Below are 17,295 nucleotides of genomic sequence, written 5' to 3'. Positions count from 1 at the left end.
TCTGAATTCTCCCTCTGTGTACTCGAACAGGCGCCGGAATGTGGCAACTAGGGGCTTTTCTCAGTAACTTCATTGCAGTGTTAATGTAAGTCTACATGTGACAATCAAGATTATTATTTTTGTTATGAAGGTGTTTCCAGGTCTAGAATCATAGATAGTGACAGATTAGCAGATGAGGCCAATCAGTATATGCTGGCTGTTAATCACCTAAGCATTTTTAAAATATGACATACTTTAATTGGGCTACCTCTGTGGAAACATCCAACTGTGGAAGCATCCAACAATATTACTGGTCAAACATTGGCTGATATTAGTCATGGCATCAAGATTTTTGGCCCAGTGTCCTTTAGGAATGAAAGTCTCTATGTATAAATTACATTATACAACATTTGGGCCAGCTGTCTGTGCTGGGTGTTTACATTCCATACGAGTCTCCTAGACTCCACCTGCCTCATCTCAGACTTTCAGCATTCTGCATACCCTTGTATCCACTTTTCTCTCAAGTATTCACTCATTTTCTTTTAAATCCCCCTAAGTTATTTGCCTCAACGACTGTTTCAAGTTGCATATTTAAACACTTTGAGTAAAGAAATGTCTCCTTTTCCTAGTTCAGAATTCTTCCACAGGTAGGAAACATTCTCTCCACATCGACCCTCTTCAAAACATTTATAATTTTAAAGAGAAATATAAACAATCGATTCAATCTTTCTCAAAGTTATACAGCTGGATTCTCCGCCCCACCCGTCGCAAGAAAGCCACCCGCGAGCCATGTAGAATGGAAAAATCCGTCGACCTCGGGCGGGATTTTCTGGTCACCGGGCGAACGCGGCTGGAGAAACCCGCCTATAATCTCTCAGTTTTGGTACCACATTTTGTTTTTGCACATTCTCCAGTACTTTGGTATCCTTTTTATTGCATGGGGACCAGGGGCGTAATTCAGCTGCCTCTTCGCGCCTGATTGGTGTTGGGACGAAAGGCTTCTTGCAAGATTCGCAACACTCAACATCTCACTGGGCGAAATTCATTAGGCTCATCTAAATATGCTTTCACTCAATTTACCCAGGGCCCGGTATTAACTGCCTTGCCAGCGAGGCCTCAACTGCACACCGTTTAATACTGGTTCACAAAGTCATGAAACAGTCGTGATGGCACCTCGGGGGTCTCGCTGGGGTATGAAGACCCGTGGTGATCGGCATTGGGCAGGGTGGCACCCTGGCACTCCCCTTGGCACCACCAGCCTGGCATCTTGGCACAGCCAGGGTGCCAGGTTGGCAATGTCAAGGTGCTCAGGTGCCTGGTTGCCCGTGCCAGGGGCCGGGCCCGGGCCCAAACCGGGGGGGCTCAAGGACCCCGAAAGATGTAAGTCAGGTGAAGTGGGGGTCTCCTGGTGCCACTATGGGGGGATCGCAGAGGAAGGTAGAAAGATCGGGGCTGCCTTTAAAAATGGCGTCCCGATCCATTTGTAGTCTTCCTGCTGGAATTGATTTGAAGAAGGACCTCAATGGGGAGCTTCTCGCCGAGGCAAAAAAAAGACGAAGTGTCATAAGAACATAAAAAATGAAATGAAATGAAATGAAAATCGCTTATTGTCACAAGTAGGCTTCAATGAAGTTACTGTGAAAAGCCCCTAGTCGCCACATTCCGGCGCCTGTTCGGGGAGGCTGTTACGGGAATTGAACCGTGCTGCTGGCCTGCCTTGGTCTGCTTTCAAAGCCCTGTGCTAAACAGCCCGAGGAGTAGGCCATCGGGCTCCTTGAGTCTGCTCCGCCATTCAATGAGATCATGGCTGATCTTTGTGGACTCAGCTCCACTCTCCGGACCGTACACCATATCCTCGAATCCCTTTATTCTTTAGAAAGGTATCTATCTTTTTCTTAAAGACGTTTAAAGAAGGAGCCTCAACTGCTTCACTGGGCAAGGAATTCCAGAAATTCACAACCCTTTGGGTGAAGAAGTTCCTCCTACACTCCGTCCTAAATCTACTTCCTCTTATTTTGAGGCTATGCCCCCTAGTTCTGCTTTCCCCGACCAGTGGAAACAACCTGCCCGCATCTATCCTATCTATTCCCTTCATAATTTTATATGTTTCAATAAGATCCCCCCGCATCCTTCTAAACTCCAATGAGTACAGTCCCAGTCTACTCAACCTCTCGTCATAATCTAATCCCCTCAACTCTGGGATCAACCTAGTGAATCTCCTCTGCACTCCCTCCAGTGCCAATATGTCCTTTCTCAGGTAAGGAGGCCAAAACTGAACACAATACTCCAGATGCGGCCTCACCAACACCCTATACAATTGCAGCATAACCTCCCTAGTCTTGAACTCCAGCCCTCTAGCAATGAAAGACAAAACTTGATTAGCCTTCTTAATCACTTGTTGCACCTGCACACCAACTTTTTGCAACTCGTGCACCAGCACACCCAGGTCCCTCTGCACAGCAGCATGTTTTAACATCTTACCGTTTAAATAATAATCCAATCTGCTGTTATTCCTCCCAAAATGGATAGCCTCACACTTGGCAACATTGAATTCCATCTGCCAGACCCTAGCCCATTCACCTAACCTATCCAAATCCTTCTGCAGACTTCCGGTATCCTCTGCAGTTTTTGCTTTACCACTCATCTTAGTGTCGTCTGCAAACTTTGACACATTGCACTTGGTCCCCAACTCCAAATCGTCTATGTAAATTGTGAACAACTGCGGGCCCAACACTGATCCTTGAGGGACTCCACTAGTTACAGGTTGCCAACCAGAGAAACACCCATTTATCCCCACTCTCTGCTTTCTGTTAGTTAACCAATCCTCTACCCATGCTACCACTTTACCCTCAATGCCATGCATCTTTAGTTTATGCAGCAACCTTTTGTGTGGCACCTTGTCAAAAGCTTTCTGGAAATCCAGATATACCACATCCATTGGCTCCCCGTTATCTACTGCACTGGTAACGTCCTCAAAAAATTCTACCAAATTGGTCAGACACGACCTACCCTTTGTGAACCCATGCTGCGTCTGCCCAATGGGACAATTTCCCTCCAGGTGCCCCGTTATTTCCTCCTTAATAATAGATTCCAGCATTTTCCCTACAACCGAAGTTAAGCTTACCGGCCTATAGTTACCCGCTTTCTGCCGACCTCCTTTTTTAAACAGTGGTGTCACGTTTGCTACTTTTCAATCCTCTGGGACCACCCCAGAGTCTAGTGAATTTTGATAAATTATCACTAGTGCGTTTACAATTTCCCTTGCCATCTCTTTTAACACTCTGGGATGCATCCCATCAGGGCCAGGAGACTTGTCTACCTTTAGCCCCATTAGCTTGCCCAATATTGCCTCCTTAGTGATTACAATCATCTCAAGGTCCTCATCTATCATATCTTTATTTCCATCAGTCACTGGCATGTTATTTGTGTCCTCCACTGTGAAGGCTGACCCAAAAAACCTGTTCAGCTCCTCAGCCATTTCCCCGTCTCCTATTATTAAATCTCCCGTCTCATCTTCCAAAGGACCAATATTTACCTTAGCCGCTCTTTTTTGTCTTATATATTTGTAGAAGCTTTTACTATCTGCTTTTATGTTCTGAGCCAGTTTATTTTCATAGTCTACCTTACTCTTTTTTATAGCTTTTTTAGTAGCTTTCTGTTGTCCCCTAAAGTCTTCCAAGTCGTCTAGTCTCCCACTAATTTTTGCCACTTTGTATGTTTTTTCCTTCAATTTGATACTCTCCCTCACCTCCTTAGATATCCATGGTCGATTTTTCCCCTTTCTACCGTCTTTCTTTTTTGTCGGTATGAACCTTTTCTGAACACTGTGAAAGATCGCTCAGAAGGTTCTCCACTGTTCCTCAACTGCTTCACCATGCAGTCTTTGCTCCCAGTCTACCTTAGCTAGTTCTTCTCTCATCCCATTGTAATCGCCTTTGTTTAAGCACAAAACACTAGTGTTTGATTTTACCTTGTCATCCTCCAACTGTATTTTAAATTCCACCATATTGTGGTCACTCCTTCCAAGAGGATCCCGAACTATGAGATCATTAATCAATCCTGCCTCATTACACAGGTCCAGATCTAGGACCGCTTGTTCCCTTGTAGGTTCCATTACATACTGTGCCAGGAAATTATCCCGGGCACATTCTATAAACTCCTCCTCAAGGCTGCCTTTACCAACCTGGTTAAACCAATCGATATGCAGATTAAAATCTCCCATGATAACCGCTGTACCATTTCTACATGCATCCGTTATTTCTTGGCTTATTGCCTGCCCTTCCATCCTGTTACTATTTGGTGGCCTATAGACTACTCCTATCAGTGACCTTTTCGCCTTACTATTCCTGATTTCCACCCAAATTGATTCAACCTTGTCCTCCATAGCACCAATATCATCCCTTACTGTTGTCCGGATGCCATCCTTAAACAACAAAGCCACACCACCGCCCTTACCGTCCATTCTATCCTTTCGTATAGTCTGATACCCTTGGATATTTAACTCCCAGTCGTGACCATCTTTTAACCATGTTTCAGTAATGGCCACTAAATCATCGTCATTCACGATGATTTGTGCCACCAACTCATTTACCTTATTTCGTATACTACGAGCATTCAGGTAAAGTACACTTATGCTGTTTTTATGTCTTTGTTATGAATCCTAACACCTTGATCAGTAACTTTTCGCAATTTATTTTTCCTCTTACCCTTTCTCCTAATTTTCCTTGTCTTTGAACCCATATCTTTACATAATAACCTGTCACGTAACCTGCTGCCTTGATCTCCATTAACCATTATACTGTCCATAGCTTTACACTTCCCTTCCCCCCAACTTGCTAGTTTAAAGTCCTTGTGACCAACCTATTTATCCTATTCGCTAGAACACTGGTCCCAGAATGGTTCAGGTGAAGACCGTCCCAACGGTACAGGTCCCTCCTGCCCCAGTACTGATGCCAATGCCCCATGAAATGGAATCCCTCTTTCCCGCAACACTCCTTTAGCCACGTGTTAACTTCCCGAATTTTCTCAACCCTATGGCAATTGGCACGTGGCTCGGGTAGTAATCCAGAGATTATAACCCTGGAGGACCTGTTCTTTAATTTAGTCCCTAGTGTTTGATAATCCCCAAACAGGTCCTCTTTCCTAGTCTTACCTATGTTGTTAGTCCCAACATGGACCACAACAACTGGATCCTCCCCCTCCCTCTCCAAAATCCTTTCAAGCCGATCAGAGATGTCCCTCACCCTGGCACCGGGCAGGCAACATACCATGCGGGACTCTCGATCTGGCTTACAAAGGATGCCATCAATCCCCCTAATTATAGAATCCCCTACCACTTGTCTTTTTGCTCCCCCCTCTTGAATGGCTTCCTGTACCACGGTGCAGTGGTCAGTAAACGCATCCTCCCTACAGCCCTCTTCCTCATCCACACAGGGAGCAAGTACCTCATACCTGTTGGACAAGGTCAAGGGCTGAGGCTCCTCAACTCCTAAACTCAGGATCCCCCTACCTGCCTCCCTTGCAGTCACACCACTCTGTCCCTGACCACTGACCGAATTACCAGTACTTATTCTACCGGGTGTGACTGCCTCCTGAAACAAAGCGTCCAGGTAATTTTCCCCCTCCCTCATGTGCCGCAGTGTATGCAACTCGGTCTCCAGCTCATCAATTCTGAGCCGAAGTTCCTCGAGCAGCCAACACTTGCTGCAGATGTGGTCACTGACGGTCTCAATGGGATCCACCAGTTCCATCATCATACAGCAACAGCACATCACCTGTCCAGCCATATTCAACTAGTTAATTAATTTAAATAATTTTTTTTTTAATAGAACCTCAAGGATAAACCCAAACACCAACAAAAACACCAACAAAAAACACAGCCCTCTCTCGCCACTCACCCGAACTCAGTCACTCACCTAAACTCAGATGTACTCTGTTCCAATCAGCACTCCAACTCAGTCACTCACCTAAACTCAGATGTACTCTGTTCCAATCAGCACTCCGTGACCAAAGGCACTCCTGCCACACCTTTCGTGCACTCACCTCTCCCAGCACTGTCCCGGCTCTCTCTCCTCTCACGCTGTTTTCGCTGTCCCGGCTCTCTCCTCCCGCGCTTTTTAAATCTCCCGGCACTCACCTCCCGCGCTGTTTTCGCTGTCCCAGCTCTCTCTCCTCTAGCACGGTTTTCGCTGTTCCAGCTCTCTCCTCCCGCGCTTTTTAAATCTCCCGGCTCTCACCTCCCGCGCTGTTTTCGCTGTCCCGGCTCTCTCTCCTCTCGCGCTGTTTTCGCTGTCCCGGTTCTCTCCTCCCGCGCTTTTAAAATCTCCCGGCTCTCTCCTCCTGCGCTGTTTTCGCTGTCCCGGCTCTCTCTCCTCTCGACTGTTTTCGCTGTGATTAGCGGGGTCATTGAATTAGTCATTGAATAGCGGGGTCTTGCTCGGCACTGCAGGCATTGAGGAACAGCCCACTAAATGTGCCATTGAGCGGACTTTAACTCCAGAAATGTGAACGCATTCAAAGTGTGGCCAAAATATGATTCTATCCAAGTTTCACTACTTTTGAATTCTATACAACTAGAAATAAATCCCAGTGCCTTACTGACCTGCGATGCTACTTTTAATGATTTGGTTAATTGTATCCATAGGTTCCTTTGCTTCTCTCATTCAGTTTGTTACTTTTTTTAAGTGTGGGCGGTATTTTTTTTTTACCAACAGGTACAGCGTGTCTCAAAACCAACAACCTCAGGACTGAGTCCATACCAAATTTCTGGTCAGGTGGTTCAGGCTGAATCAGGTAGGGTCAAGGGTCACTTGGTCACTTAGAGCATGGGAAAAAACAGGCATGCAAAGCCAGTAACTAGTTGGCACACCACCACACAAATGCAGCTGGACAAACTCCTAAGTTGTTTTACTCACTTAATATTTAAAATTCATCCATGACAGCTTAAATAAATTTGCAGTTTTTGGACATCGGCAGTTTATGGATAGCCGGAATTGAGACACTGCACCTGCACAAAGTGCATCATCTCATTTCTATCTGCATGAAGTTCATTTGTCACTTAACTGCATAATCTGCATTTGCATGTCGCATTTATAACAAAGTAAATGAATTGATGGCGCATATTGAAATCAATAAATATAGGGCAGGATTCTCCATTTGGGAAACTATGGGGTGGATTCTCCGAAGGTCCACACCAAAATCGCGAAACACGATCGGCCGGAGAATCAGCCACAATGGCGGAATCGGCTCTGACACCATTTTTCCGATTCTCCAAACCCCTCAACATGACAGAATCGCGGCGTTCGCTGCATGGCCCAGAGAATTGCATGAGGTGCCCCGACGACCGATTCTCTGGACCCTTACCAATTCTGTGTCCCGGATGGGTCGCAGTCCCGACGGCGTGGTTCTAACGATGCATAAAAATGTGTAAAGCCGGCGTACTGCCTGTTGCCACGACTGGAGGAAGTAGGGGTCAGCGTGGGGGGACCGCGGGCTCCTGAAACAGACACGGCGTGGCTGCTGCGTGGGGTGGAGGGCCCATCCAGGGTCGGGAAAGGGGGGGGGAACAGGCTGAGCGGCCGGGAACCCCCTGTCATGACAGGGTGGTGCCAACGCAACGGACGCCATGATGGCTGCCATGTTGATGGGCACCCACCGCGGGCACTGGCTCAGGGCAGGCCTCATGGCCGTTTGGGTGGGTGCCAACACCCTCACCGGCCACCCCACCCAACCGGAGGCACACACCGGGAGGAGGACCCAGGGCCACACTCACGGCAACGGTGGCCCTGGCAGCAGGAATGGGCACCAGGAACGGAGGCACCGACTGGGCGGGGGTCGGGGGCATGCATGTCTGGGGTGCGCGCTGCCATCCGGGGCGACTATCTAGCCCATGGCACCTGGTTGTGGATGGGTGTATGCACCATGGGTCCCCTCACCCCCTGCAGATCATAATGTTTGGGCAGCCAGCGATGTTGGCTGCCGTATCGGGGGCCGCTGCCCTACATGCAGCCCTGTGGGAGCATGAGCGCAGGCGGCACAGAGAGGAGCGGGCCGCAGAGGCGCAGGTGCCAGCCGTTCAGGCTGGAGGGCCACCTGCCCAACAGGCCGAGGAGGAGGGACAAGACCAGGGGGAGCCACAGGATGGGGATGACGATGATGAGGAGGAGGGGGAGGAGGTGGTGCCACAGAGGTGCCTGAGGAGGCCCCGTGTGTACTGGTGCCGCATGCCCTTCCAGGAACTCCGAGATCAGGCATGCATGAGGAGACTGCGGATGAGCCGGGAAACCGTCACTCATATCTGCCATATGATGGCACATCTGGCACCGCGTGGGACTGGGGAAGACACCCTCTCCCTGTGGCCGTCAAGGTGATGGTCGCCCTGAACTTCTGTGCAACGGGGTCATTCCAGTTGCTGAGTGGGGACCTGTCCGGCATCTCGCAGGAATCAGTGCACAGGTGCATACGCGCCATCACGGACGCCTTGAATGCCCTTGCGGACCAGTACATACAGTTCCCTGTGGACCGCGCCCACCAGGATACCCGGGCAGCGGGGATTGCTGCCGTGGCCAGGGTATAGGGGTTAATCGCTGGGGTGCACATCGCCATGCGGCCACCAGCAGATAATAGGGCAGTGTTCATGAACAGGAAGGGTTACCATTCCATGAATGTTCAGGTGATCTGTGATCACCATATGAAGATCCTGCTCATCTGCACCCGGTACCTGGGCAGTGGGCATGACTGGAGCAACATGATCTGGAAACAACCAGAAAGCAGGTTATATTAGACTTGTATTGTGTAATATGACAGAATTACTTAATGAACTCAGAGTGATGGCACCCCTAGGTTAGCAGCGACCACAATAGGCATGATCCAGTTTGAAAGGGAAAAGAGTGGGTCTAAAACTAGTATTTTAAACTTAAATGAGGGCAACCAAGTGGATATGAAAGCTACGCTAGCTGCTGTGAATTGGGACAATAGGCTAGGGAATACATCAATAGAGAAGCAGTGGCAGATATTTAAGGGGATATTTTGGAATACTCAGAATAAGTATTTTCCTCTTCTAAATAAAATTTCAAAAAGAAAGGCTGCCCAATCCGTAGTTAAGTAAAGAAGTTAAGAAAGCATCAAACTTTAAGGAAAATGCAGACAACAATGCAAAGATGAGTGGCAGGAATGTCAGAAAATGACGAAAAGGTTAATCAGGAGAACAAAATTAAAGTATGAGAGGAAGCTAGTTAAAAATTTAAAAATGGATAGAAAGAATTTCTATTGGTATTTAAAAAGGAAAAGAGTGAAATTAGTTTTGATCTTCTGGAGAGTGACAATTGGGAGTTAATAGTAGATAATAAGGAAATAGCGGAGGAAATGAACAATCGTTTTGCTTCTGTCTTCACTAAAGAGGGTACAAAAACATTCCAGTGATATCTGTAAATCAAGAGGCGGAAGGGTGAAGGGAATCTTGGGGCGCAAACTTCCCAAAAGGGACTTGAGTTCCCGAGCGAGCACGTTCAGCTGTGAATTTCCCGGCACTCGCAGTGCTGATAAACAGATGGCTATTTAATGCGATTCGCTTTGAATAAGGGGCCTAAATGGGGAACGCGAGGCCGACGCCGCTCACCGGAACGCCCCATTGTAGCACGAGCTCACAAAAAAAAATCCCCAACTTCCCCCCAGCCCGAATGCCACATGTGAGGGTCCCCTAACCCCCCACGCACTCCCAACTCCCACACCGGGCAACCCCTGCCCAATGCCAGCTTGGCATTTTATGTTCGCGCGATCGGGCCGGGGTTGCCCACCATGGGTGTTGGGGGGGCTGGGGGGACCCTCCCATGTTGCCTTTGCACTGGGGGAAGGTCAGGGATATTATTTGTGTGCCTTGGAGATTGGGATGCCATTTTTAAATGAGGTCCCGAACTCTCGCTACAACGGGCGGTTCCGGCGAGTGGAGCTCCCAGTTGTGAAAAATGGACCTATGTGTGACCTCGGCCACGCAGTTCCTGCTTAGGCCCCTTATTCAACATGAGTAGCATTGAACAGCCATGTGTTTCCCGGCGCTGTGAGTGACGGGAAACACGCGGCTAAATGTAGTCGCTTGGGAACTTTGTTCCCTTTTGGGAAGATTGCACCCAGTCAGCCTTTTGAAATTTGCGTGTTCGTTCACTGCTACAAATGAGTGGCTGGAAGCTGAGTAGTCACAGCTGTGCCAGAACTCAGTAGTGGCCGCTGCTGGGTCTACAAGCAATCCCAAAGAAGAGAACCATGGTGAACAGAGGTTGGGGCCCTTGGGTGGGGGAAGGGGAGTGATGTGGGGAGGGGCCTGTGCAGGGAAAGAAGTAAGGGTCGGGCTTCGGAGTCTAAGTGGAGAATCACAAAGGTAGATCTGGCGGGGAGAGGGGGCTGCAGTGGAGCACAGGGCACCTCCCAAAGGAGGTATCTCCTCTATTCTACCCACCTTTTCACCTGATATGGTGAAGTAGTGGGTTGGCCTCCTTCATTCCACCTTCTCCAGCCTCATGTATCCTTGTGGCACTGGTGGAAACAACCCTGAACTGAACTGAACATGAGTTGGCCAGTTAAAGAGCCTAAGAGTGGGTGGGTGGGCTGGTTGATGCCTTCCTCACTCACCATATTGTGGGTGACAGCTCAGGAGTGAGCAGGAAGGCAGTGGGATAGCCACCCATCCTATTTTTCATGCTCACCCCCTCACCCCCTCCATCTGAAAATATGATGGCCCCCAAGAAGATAAGAAATAGGAGCTGCAGTAGACAATTTCTCCCTTAGAGCCTGTCATAATATCCACTCATATATATAATGAGATGCAGACAGGCAGTGACTGACAATCAATCACCAGACAGGACACTGCAGGGGACACCACCACTATAAAACACACGAGGCATCAAGACTCTGCCTCTTCTCACTGGATACAGCTACAGAGATAGTCAGGGTGCACAGTGCAGTGAGCACCGTCTCCATGTGACAGAGAGCCAGTCTGGTCAAGCCAGTAGGAGGTTATCAGTTTAGATTAATAGAGTGTTAACCCACAGCAGATTATGTACAGCAACCAGCAGGTTCAATAAAACAGTGTTGGACCATCTCCTGTGTCGGAAGCCTGATTCTCGTCTTACTGCATCCAGTTGCAGTCAGTGTTAAACCAACTCATATAACACATCAGAGCCTACACCACTTCACACGATTATAACAGATCTTCGACCACAAGTCCACCTTCCTGCATTATCTCCATTTTCTTTGATTTTCTTTGTCCCCAAAAATGCATTTGGAATAAATAAAATATTAACACTTGGTATAATAACTCATCATAACCTCGGTACCAAAAGGGGAGACATTGAGAAAATAGTGAAGAACTGGCTGATGTACACCCGTCTTAACATTGTGTCTTTTCAATGCCCTTCAAAGTCTTTCAATGTCTAATAACGCTGGATGCTTATTTCACATACATAATGATTACAAATCAACATCCTGCACAGAATAGCCAGAGGCAAGGTTTGTGATTACAAACCATTTACTGGGACTAGTTTTCCTGTCTCTCGCATCCCAAGTGAATCTGGGACTTTACAGAGAAGAGAATGAGGCTGAGACCCACCACCACTACCAAGCTATCTCTTACATTTACACATGACATGCATTCCCTGGGACATAAGGAATGATAATGGGAAAATCTGTCTTGAAACAGATAGGAGCATTAAAATTATATTAAGATAACATAATAGCTTCCTCACTATTTTCAGTTTGATGCTGTATGGATGAATCCCAGGTTAATAATGCCGATAGAAACTAGACATCGGGCAATGCAAGGGTACCTCAAGATTGCAAGAGCATTAGTATGGAAGTCAGTAACTTACCATTTTGTTCACAGATAACCTACTGTTACAAACATTCTAGCAAAAAGGGTAACATTTCATTGTTGGACGTGATTTTATTGCCAACACAGTATTACAAACAGTAGCCACCAGAACAAAACTGCCCTTTAGCGCTTGCAGCAATACATTCATAGTGTTCTGTGTAACCTCAATTAATCAATGAGGTACAAAAATAGACATTATATAAAATATAATCAACTTGTATTACATGGGATTATTACAGATTATTTGCATCATTATTAAGGGATTTCACGAGTCGTCCTAGTTGTCAAAAAGTACTAGGGCCAATTTCCCTTTCATTTCTAAATGGGTTCCCGTCTAGTAAAATGATAAGCCAACCCCAAACAGTCAGCTGCTGGCCTGAGCGAAGTCGCAGACCTGAAACGAATCTGTTGTTCTCTTCACAAATGCTGTCTGACCTGTTGAGTAGGCCGGTTAGCTCAGTTGGTTGGACAGCTGGGGCGAAATTCTCCCCCAACGGCGCGATGTCCGCTGACTGGCGCCCAAAACGGCGCCAATCAGACGGGGATCGCGCCGCCCCAAAGGTGCGGAATGCTCCGCATCTTTGGGGGCCGAGCCCCGACATTGAGGGGCTAGGCCGACGCCGGAGGGATTTCCGCCCCGCCAGCTGGCGGAAACGGCCTTTGTTGCCCCGCCAGCTGGCGCGGAAATGACATTCGGGGCGGCGCATGCGCGGAAGCGTCAGCGGCCGCTGACAGTTTCCCGCGCATGCGCAGTGGGGAGAGTCTCTTCCGCCTCCGCCATGGTGGAGACCGTGGCGGAGGCGGAAGGGAAAGAGTGCCCCCCACGGCACAGGCCCGCCTGCGGATCGGTGGGACCCGATCGCGGGCCAGGCCACCTTGGGGGCACCCCCCGGGGTCAGATCGCCCCGCGCCCCCCCCAGGACCCTGGAGCCCGCCCACGCCGCCTTGTCCCGCCAGTAAATACCTACTTTAATTTTCGCCAGCGGGACAGGCAATTTCTCGGCGGGACTTCGGCCCATCCGGGCCGGAGAATCGAGCGGGGGGGCCGCCAACCGGCGTGGCCCGATTCCCGCCCCCGCCCAATCTCCGTTACCGGAGACTTCGGCAACCGGGGGGATTCACGGCGGCCAACGGCCATTCTCCGACCCGCTGTGGGGTCGGAGAATGACGCCCCTGGTTTGTGGTGAGGAGGGATGCCAACATCATGGATTCAATTCTCATACAGGCTGAAGTTATTCATGAAGGCCCCGCCTTCTCAACCTTGCCCCTCGCCTGAGGTGTGGTGACCCTCAGGGCAGCTGTCTCTCAAAAGGTGGCAGCAGCCTCTGGGGCTGTGACAATATTTACATTTCTAGCAGTTTCTGTTTATTTTTAAAAATACATTCACCCTGAAAGAATTTGAACCCTTGCATATTAAGGCCATTATCATGTCCCCAATAATGTCCTGGGTGTATGATAGAAAATCATCTCTCCCAATGACAACGAAGAATAGTGAAGACAGTGGCACAAGGTTAGCACTGCTGCCTCACAGAGCCAGGGACCTGGCTTCAATTCCGGCCTCGGATGTCGAGACTGTCTTTGTGGAGCTTGCACTTTCTCTCCATATCTTCGTGGGCTTCCTCTGGGTGTTCTGGTTTCCTCCCACAGTCCAAAGATATGTAGGTTAAGTGGATTGATCATGCTAAGTTGCCCAGTAGTGTCCAAAGATGTGTAGGTTAGATAGGGTTACGGGGATGGGAGGGGGGAATGGGCCTAGGTAGGTTTCTTTTTCAGAGGGTCAGTGCGGACTCAATGGGCTGAATGGCCTTCTTCTTCACTGCAGGAATTCTATAGTTCTATAATTCTAATTAATCAATGCTTGTTATCACTGTTTGCTTGAGGTGTGCTAGCCAGTGGAACCAGAAATACCCCACTGAGCAGGTCACTGAATTATTCTAACTGCAGAAGGATCCACTGAATTCAGGACAGAGAGAAATGACTGGTTATAAAGGCTGCAGTGCCTCTAATTCAGTGGCATTTACAGCAGAGCAGAAACTCAGCTCCAGATCAGCATTTTGGCATTCTATGTCACTTCAATAAGTTCATGTGATGCCTCATGACTAAATGTAAGTTGGTAAAGTACGAGACGTTCTGAGAAATTAGATGACCCTCTCTCTGGAAGCTCCTGGGCTATAATGTCAGGTAATTGGGATTGTAGCTGGGATTGCCATTGTTGCCTGATTACCGATGCAATGCAGGCCTGCACCTTTTAGAGACATCTCTGTTCCATCGTTAGGGGGAAGCTACAAAAATCCCAAGACAATCCAGAGTGGGGCAGAGACTTGGTAGTAACGATATTTCCGGGGAAAATAGTTGTTCCCTGCTGCAAAATTTTAGGAAAATCAACTATATATTCCACCAGTCCATTCAATTTAACCGTTTCCTTAATTGACATATGGCAAGAACCCTAATAAATGTATTTGGTCCATTTCAGTCAACTAAGCAGCTGGGTAGCACCGTGGTTAGCACAGTTGCTTCACAGCTCCATGGTCTCAGGTTCCATTCCCGGCTTGAGTCACTGTCTGTGCGGAGTCTGCATGTTCTCCCTGTGTCTGCATGGGTTTCCTCCGGGTGCTCCGGTTTCCTCTCACAGTCCAAAGATGTGCAGGTTAGGTGGATTGGCCATGATAAATTGCCCTTAGTTTCCAAAAGGTTAGGTGGGGTTACTGGGTTACAGGGATAAGGTAGAGGCGTGGGCTTAGCTAGGATGCTCTTTCCAACAGCCAGTGCAGACTCGATGGGCCGAAGGGCCTCCTTCTGCACTGTAAATTCTATGAACTAAGCTTGTACACCGCACTGGAAATTAATTCCCCATTTGTGGATTTATTTAAGTAGAAATGGTATTCCCTAGGAAGAGCTGCACTGATTAGGCTCATCTCTACCTCTGTCAACATCTTGTGAGAGTTCTTTGTATGTGGAAAAATAATTTTGGTGAAAATCTTTAGCTTTGTGAAATGCAAATGAAGAAATATTAGGAAAGTGGCCAATTACGTGACCTAAATTATGTTCAAACATGTCACCTGCCACTGGCACTAAAGAAAATAATTGATTAGAATTATTCACTGCTTCTTATAACCCATTTAACACTCAGAACATTCAATGGAGAAATTAATTATCTCCTGCTTTGGTCCAGTTGTCTTGAAATCAAAATAAAGATTGAATATGTAAAATTTCAGGCAACCTTGGCATCTGAACACTGACCTGAATCACGGTGAAGGACCCCATAAATGGCTTAATTGAAATTATGTCAACAAGATTTTCAGGTGAAGAGCGCCATTTAAAATCAAAATTAATTATGTTTTATTGACTGCAATCAAATACCTACTTTTAATCACTTTGGGCTTGGTAGCAGTGACAGCATCTTTCTTTTCTGTAAGAATGTAAAAAGTAAATGTTATTATGTTGGTAAAAAAAACAGTGTGATAATGTTTTGAGTGCTAGTAGAAAGGCAAGAACAATGTGGCCATGCCAATGAGATAGAAGCCAACTCTATCATTGGCTTCATAGAGACAGCAAGTCTTTACAGCACAGAAGGAGGCCATTCAGCCCATCGAGTCATGGCTAGCATCTGTAGAGCAATCCAATCAGTCTCAATTCCCTGCTCTATCCCGATAGCCGTGTAAATTTAATTCCCCCAAGTGTCAATCTAATTTCCTTTTTAAATAATCTATTGACTCTGCTTTCACCACCAGAGGCAATGATTTCCAGGTCATTCCACTTGTTGTGTAAAACCATTGGGCGGGTTTCTCCATTGGCCAACATCAAAATCGGGGCACGTGATCGGACAGAGACTAGCTCCTGATGCCACAATCGCAGCAGGTGCCAGTTTGACGCCAAATCGCGATGCTCCATGTCCTCGAAAACGGCGTCAATGTGACACATGACGCGTGTAGTTGAAACACCATTCGCATATCATTAGCGGGTCCACCCACTATTCTCCGCCTCCGATGGGCCGAATTCCCGAAGCCGCAGTCCACGTGTGCTCTCACAAATCGTGAACGTGGCATGGTGGCTGCTGAGAGAGAGGGCGTACCGATAGTGCGCAACACCTCCATACCTCGCCAACAGCCATGCCGCTGGCCTGGGGCTTCTGCCAGGGCTGGGTGGAGTTATGGAGGGTGGCCAGGAGTGGGCTGTGGGGTCAGGGTGGACAGGTATGCAACACCATTACCGCAGCCGGCAAGGCAACCATGCAACTGCATGGTTACCTTTCTTTAAACCTGGTGCCCTGCACTCTGGCCCCAGCCGACCCATCAGCTGTCTGGGCGCTCTAGCACATCCTGTCCCATCTCTTTGGCCCTGATCAGTGTATGTGTGGGGAGTGTATTGTTTAAGCGCGACTGCAGCTTGTCCATCACGGATCTGGCAACTCCTGCACCATTTTCTGTGGGTTCGGTGGTGTTCCATGCGGCACAGTTGCTCGCCCCTCACTGGTAGCAGAATCAGTGAGGGTTTGCGCCGATTTTCCTGACATGTAAGTCCACGGATTCTCCGTTGGCGTCAACACTTTGACTCAGAAACGGTGAATCCAGCCCATTGTTCCTCACACCTTCCCTACATCTCTTGCCCAAATTCTTAAACCATTGCTAAATTTCTTCTGCACCTTCTGAAAGACACTCATATCCTACCTAAAATGTGGTGACCAGGACTGGACGCAATACTTTAATTCTGGCATAACCAGAGATCTGGATAATTCCCCAGCTGTTACACTCCACACTATTATTTAAGAAGCCTGAAATCTCATATGATTTTCTAGCTATTATGTCAATCTGTCTTTACTACCACGTTCAAGGATCTATGCACATGACCCCCACCCCAGGACCCTCTGCTCAGTAAACACAACTTGAATTGTGTTATTTGATCAATATTGCTTCTTCCTATTCCTTCTACCACTCTCATCTGCTTTATTAAATTCCATCGGCCACTTGTCTGGCCTATCGATGTCCTGCTGTTATCGTCGCTGTCTGCCACATCTCCAAGTTTGGCATCATTGGCAAATAATGAAATTTTACTCTTTATAATAACCAAGTAATTTATAAATATCAAAAGAAGTAATGCCTTTAGCAGTGACTCATGGGCAACACCACTATTACCCTCCATTCTGAGAAACAACCATATTCCCCCTCCACCCCACCTCCGCATTCCGGCCCCATCGGTGCCCCCGATTCTGGCACCAGTCCCTGCTGCCAGGGGCACCGTTGGCTGACACTGCCTTCACTGGGAGCTGCCGCCGATGTGGCCCTGGGTGGTCACCCGATGGATGGCTGCCGGTTGGGTGGGATGGTCGGGGAGGAGGGGTTGTGCCCATCCATACGGTCATTGTCACTGCGTGGACCCAGGGGCCGAGGTGGGTGGCCGGCAAGATGGCTGCCATAATGGCGGTCGGTGCCTGGGCACCGCCCCTGTCCCGTGGGGGG

At 48.2% G+C, this 17,295-nt stretch overlaps 1 protein-coding gene across 50 annotated transcripts in view; it reads right to left on the bottom strand.

Annotated features, from left to right (window-relative positions):
- The window catches only part of LOC140410753 (uncharacterized), a 526,658-nt gene that overhangs the window by 375,994 nt on the left and 133,369 nt on the right, over positions 1 to 17,295 (bottom strand). For 46 of the 50 annotated variants that reach the window (XM_072499281.1, XM_072499289.1, XM_072499285.1 and 43 more), the window contains one exon: positions 15,204 to 15,248. The exons of the other annotated variants lie outside the window; for them this stretch is intronic. In XM_072499281.1, coding sequence (XP_072355382.1) covers positions 15,204 to 15,248 — 45 coding nt within the window. The remainder of the gene's footprint in view (positions 1 to 15,203; positions 15,249 to 17,295) is intronic. 50 annotated transcript variants of the gene reach the window in all.

Source organism: Scyliorhinus torazame, chromosome 4, assembly GCF_047496885.1.
Source record: "Scyliorhinus torazame isolate Kashiwa2021f chromosome 4, sScyTor2.1, whole genome shotgun sequence".
NCBI classification, from domain to species: domain Eukaryota; kingdom Metazoa; phylum Chordata; class Chondrichthyes; order Carcharhiniformes; family Scyliorhinidae; genus Scyliorhinus; species Scyliorhinus torazame.
This window is presented reverse-complemented; position numbering and strand designations above follow the sequence as displayed.